General features: G+C 38.8%; 1 protein-coding gene across 1 annotated transcript; it reads left to right on the top strand.

The window, feature by feature from the left end:
- The first annotated feature begins 4,605 nt into the window (after positions 1-4,605).
- LOC141155517 (olfactory receptor 6F1-like) lies at positions 4,606-5,586 on the top strand. Its single transcript, XM_073642386.1, has one exon. The coding sequence runs from the start codon at positions 4,606-4,608 to the stop codon at positions 5,584-5,586; it is 981 nt and encodes a 326-aa protein (XP_073498487.1).

Genomic DNA, 5,586 nt, shown 5'->3' with positions numbered 1-5,586 from the left:
TATTTTTCACCATTGAAAGCAATGCAAAAGTGCAAAAAAGCATCAAAAACGCTACGTCTACACATAGCCCAAGGTGTGGAGGAGTATTTTTGCTTTTGTATATTTATATACAAGTCATTACCCTGGAAAGGATGTTCCTTGACATATTTCACAGGAAAATCCATTTTGGTTTTGTTTTTGTATGTCTTATTGTGAGTCCGTAAAAGTGGCGTAATACTCTGACAACGTTGTTGACAGCAGTGACCTGGGAGTCAGAGATGCTTCCAGGGGTCTTCCCCATGCTGTTCCCATGTCATTTGAGCATTGTTCGCATTGATTTGGGCAATTTTTAGGCCCTCTGCAGACCGCTGGGGGAGGGGGGCCACCGGAAAAATGCTCGAGTTTCCCATAGACTTACATTGGGCTCGTTGCTCGGACCGAGCATTCGAGCATTCCAATTTGTTCGACTCGAGCAACGAGTACTTGAGCATTTTAGTGCGCACTCATCACTAGTCATTATGCTAGAGGCCTGGGGATGAGACAGGAGGAATGTTTTGAGCCAGTTGGAGCTAGCTGAGAGGCAGGATCAGGAGAAGTTCTACTAGTATTAGGCAGAATATCCAATGAGAAAGTCAGGAGCAGAGTCAGGTATTGTCAGGAATCAGAACCAGGAGTAGTATTACCAATACCAGTTGGAATATTCAGTGAACAGCCAGGATTGTAGACCAGAAGTAGTACCAGTAGTAATACTTAAGAGAGGCTTATTAAGAGCATAGTGAGGAAACAAGGACAAGTTCAGTAACAGAGTCAGGGAGGAAGAACGTAAATGCCAGTCAGTGAGAGGTAAATGAATGCCCCTTTAAATGGGCCTAATATCATCATCTTTTGGTTCCAGGAGCATTGGCAACTAGATATTGTTTTGTGGAGCCAAACACTGACCCCGCTGGTTTAGGCCATGCAAGAAGTTAGTATTCAATTTGCTAGCAACACTGCCAGTAGGAAGAGCAGGCTCTAGAACTAGGTAATAATACCCATCCTATAGATCATGATTACAATAGTCACAGTGTACAAGTTCAATTTCTACTCCATTCAAAGGGATCACTCAAAACCCCTGTTCTCAAAGTCAGGAGAGTCACAGAAGACTGACCCCAGCGATCAGAACGTATCTCCTATCCCTCCCATGGATAAGTGATAAGTTCAAATTTTGGTAGAACCTCTTTACATACTGTTGAATCTAAAGACCCCCATAGATAACAGATAGCTGTTGGCTGAATAATCATTCAGCTGATCATTAAGTTATTTCTCCCGCGTTCCTCATACACAGGAACGCTCGCCTGAGAGCTGCTATCAGACATTTTTTTATCCAGTGTAGATATCTACTTTGTATTTTCAGGGTTTTTGGCTTTTCTGTCTACAGTATCTAACTTATTTAGAAAAAATGATTACAATCAAATTCTATTTAAAGAGAAAAAATCCCCAAAGTCTATGTGAAATTGTCCACAGTTGATTCTAATACACCCGAGAAGAAATACATTATTGTTTTGTACCATCCTTACACCCTGGGGTTTTATATCTATTCCCTCAATTGTTCTATTCTTATTTGTATCATTAATTACAGATTGTAATTTACTTTAACAATTTAATTAATACCAGTGGACCAATAGATTTTATAAAAAGTCAAAACTTCGGCTTTTCCTGTAAGAGTAAATTACATTAACAAGCATGTTCTTTATTGCTATGGATAAGTAGACAAAGCCTTATATTGCTTGCAGAATGTATAGTAGGATTCTCCACACTGATGTTTAAGCAGGATGCATAAGTTGATATATGTTATGTAATGAATTATTTTATTTTTACAGCTTACCTGTAACCCTGAACTTGTGTCTTTTGTTGCATCTGTACAAGAAACTATCTAGAAAAGGGTCGAGTTTTCAAGAGCTAGGGTATGGTTTATTTCTTCTGGTTACTAAACTGATTGTAACTTATGCCAACAGCTTTCTGTTGCCTTTTCAGATGTTGTTTTTTACAGGAATATTGAAAAGGCCTTAATATCATATTTACAAAAAAAAATAGAAAAATTCAGCTCACCATCCCTGTGTTAGAGATAAGTATAGCAGGAAACTTCCACTGTAGACGGTCTGTAGTCTGGATGTGGTGCACACGTGATCTCCAGCAGCAAAGGAAAGTAGTAAAAACTCAGCCTTTAATCCTACAAGAGAAAAAATGGCAGAATGTGCTCGTATAAAAGAAAACATATGCATGTGCGAATCAGGTAGAGAAACCCTTAATAATAGGATTTTTCTACCTTAAACAGGTAAGAATTATGATTTTTTTTAATATGTGCACATTCTGCCATTTTTTTAATTCTATATGATTAAAGGCTAAGTTTTAACTTCTTTCCTTTGGTGCTGGAGAACATCCCCTTTGGAGAGTTGAGATTTACAGCTACAGTTGTGCTCAAAAGTTTACATACCCCGGCAGAATTTTACCTTTCTTGGCCTTGTTTCAGAGAATATGAATGATAGCAAAAAAACTTTTTCTCCACTCATGGTTATTGGTTGGGTGAAGCCATTTATTGTCAAACTACTGTGTTTTCTCTTTTTAAATATTAATGACAACCAAAAACATCCAAATGACCCCGATCAAAAGTTCATATAACCTGGTGATTTTGGCCTGATAACATGCACAGAATTTGACACAGATGGGTTGAATGGCTACTAAAGGTAACATCCTCACCTGTGACCTGTTTGCTTGTAATCAGTGTGTGTGCATAAAAGCTGAGTGAGTTTCTGGGATTCAGACAGACTCTTACATCTTTTATCCAGGCACTGACATTTCTGTATTGTGAATCATGGAGAAAGCAAAAGAATTGTCAACGGATCTACAGGAAAAGGTAGTTGAACTGTATAACACAGGAAAGGGATACATAAAAATATCCAAGGAATTGATAATGCCAGTCAGCAGCGTTCAAACTGCGATTAACAAATGGAAAATCAGGGGCTCGGTAAAAACAAAACCATGGTCAAGTAGACCACCAAAAATTTCGGCCACAACTGCCAGGAAAATTGTTTGGCATACAAAGAAAAACCCACAAATAACATCAGCTGAAATTCAGAACTCTTTGAAAACTAGCGGTGTGGCTATTGCCAGATGCACAATAAGGAGGCACTTGAAGAAAAATGGGCTTCATGGTCGAGTCGCCAGAAGATAGCCATTACTGCGCAAATGCCACAAAGTATCTCGCCTACAATACGACAAACAGCACAGAGACAAGCCTTAAAACTTCTGGAACAAGGTAATTTGGAGTGATGAGACCAAAATTTTACTTTTTGGCCACAACCATAAGCGTTACATTTGGAGAGAGGTTAACAAGGCCTATGATGAAAGGAACACAATTCCTACAGTAAAGCACGGAGGTGGATCGCTGATGTTTTGGGGATGTGTGAGCTACAAAGGCACAGGAAACTTGGTAAAAGTTGAAAGAAAGATGAATGCAGCACGTTATCAGCAAATAATGGAGGCAAATTTGCACTCATCAGCCCGGAAGCTGCTCATGGGACGTACTTGGATGTTCTAACATGACAATGATCCAAGACACAAGGCCAAGTCGACCTGTCATTGGCTACAGCAGAACAAAGTGAAGGTTCTGGAGTGGCCATCTCAGTCTCCTAACCTCAATATCATTGAGCCACTCTGGGGAGATCTCAAGCATGCAGTTCTTGCTAGACAGCCCAGGAATTTACAGGAACTGGAGGCTTTTTGCCAAGAAGAATGGGCAGCTTTACCATCTGAGAAAATAAAAAACCTCATCCACAAGTACCACAAAAGACTTCAAGCTGTCATTGATGTTAGAGGGGGCAATACACGGTATTAAGAACTGGGGTATGTGAACTTTTGATCAGAGTCATTTGGACGTTTTTGGTTGTCATTAAGATTTAAAAAGAGAAAACACAGTAGTTTGACAATAAATGGCTTCACCCAACCAATAACCAGAAAGGCCAAGAAAGGAAAAATTCTGCCGGGGTATGTAAACTTTTGAGCACAACTGTACTATTATAATTTATAGTGTGGGCTATACAGTATCCATAAGTCTTAATCCAACTATACACTTTTGATAGCTGTCAGACAAATGAAGGGTTGGCCACCATTCAGCCGGTAGCTATCTTGGACAACTCTCCCATACATAGAAGCACTCAATCTGTTGAGCACTTTATGATGAAGCAGCTGCCAGATTCCCCTGGCAGCGACTTATCTTTTAGAGGATAAAAAGATTGACAGTCCAAAATCGGAAATGCTTCTCTCCCCTAATATCATCTGTCGGGGGGAGAGTCGGAGTCCCTGTACACATTAGACTGTCGGCTCAACCTGTTGATATCAGCGTGTTCGGCCAACAATAGGCTAAGGTGTACGGGGGCCTTTGTATATATACACAATCCTTCTTCTTTCTTTATGTATTTCCCATGATAAGGTCATATTATTTCATGGAATTGATATGCTTCCTTTTTTACCTGTATTAACTTTAGAAAAGTTATTTTAATATTGTTGGCTTCTATATTAGGTTTACATCTCAGCTACTTTTCATTCTCAAAAACGTGTTTTCTTTTCATTTACTTTTTTTTTTCTCAGATGGAAATTTTCAAAATGAGGTGCTACAATCAGACCACTGTTTCAGAATTTCTTCTTGTGGGATTTTCAATGTTAAATGATGCCGGATCTTACATTTTTATTCTCATTTGTATCATTTATATTTTATCTGTAACAGCCAATACCTTTATTATCATCATAGTTAAAAGTGAACCTCGTCTACACAAACCCATGTACTTCTTCATTGGAGGACTGTCGTTCCTTGAGATTTGGTACCCTTCGGTCACTGTTCCCAGACTACTATGGGCTTTGCTAACTAAGGAAGAGTCTATTTCTCCATCCGGTTGCTTAACTCAGTTCTTCTTCCACTTTTCTTTTGGTGCCACTGAGAACTTTCTCTTGACTGTCATGGCCATTGACCGATTTGTGGCTATCTGCAATCCATTACGTTACTTATTGATTATGAACCAAAGTACTTGCACCACACTATTATTGGGCTCGTGGATCTGTGGGTTCATAGTCGTAGTTGTCCCTTGTTTACAGATCTCAAAACTTTCCTTCAGTCTTGAAAATGAGATTGATCACTATTACTGTGACTTTGCACCCTTGATTAAGTTGTCCTGCACCGAAACGTCACATATTCAGAAGATGGTTTTTGTTTCATCATGCTTTGTAATACTAGGATGCTTCTTGGCAATCATCGTGTCTTATACTTGCATAATCCAAGCGACGATGAACTTTCCGACTTCCTTTGGCAGACAAAAGACATTTTCTACTTGTGCATCCCATCTAATTGTTGTGATTATCTTCTATGCTACAACTATTTTCATGTTTGTTCGACCTACTACCGGTGATCTTATACATTTGAATAAGATAATTTCTGTCATCCCATCCATTGTAACTCCTTTATTAAATCCTATCATCTATACCCTGAGGAACAATGAAGTAAAAGAAGCTATAAAGAAGAATTTCCAAAACTTGACAATAAAAACGCAAACAAATTTTACATTTTTGTCACAATAA

The sequence above is a fragment of the Phyllobates terribilis genome, unplaced genomic scaffold, assembly GCF_046119375.1.
Source record: "Phyllobates terribilis strain yellow unplaced genomic scaffold, ASM4611937v1 Scaffold_7__3_contigs__length_470593459, whole genome shotgun sequence".
NCBI classification, from domain to species: domain Eukaryota; kingdom Metazoa; phylum Chordata; class Amphibia; order Anura; family Dendrobatidae; genus Phyllobates; species Phyllobates terribilis.
The sequence above is the reverse complement of the archived record's forward strand: the minus strand, read 5'-3'. Positions and strand labels throughout refer to the sequence as shown.

Coding starts and splice junctions, on each gene's coding strand:
- LOC141155517 (XM_073642386.1), top strand. CDS start 4,606: ATGGAAATTTTCAAAATGAGGTGCTACAATCAGACCACTGTTTCAGAA.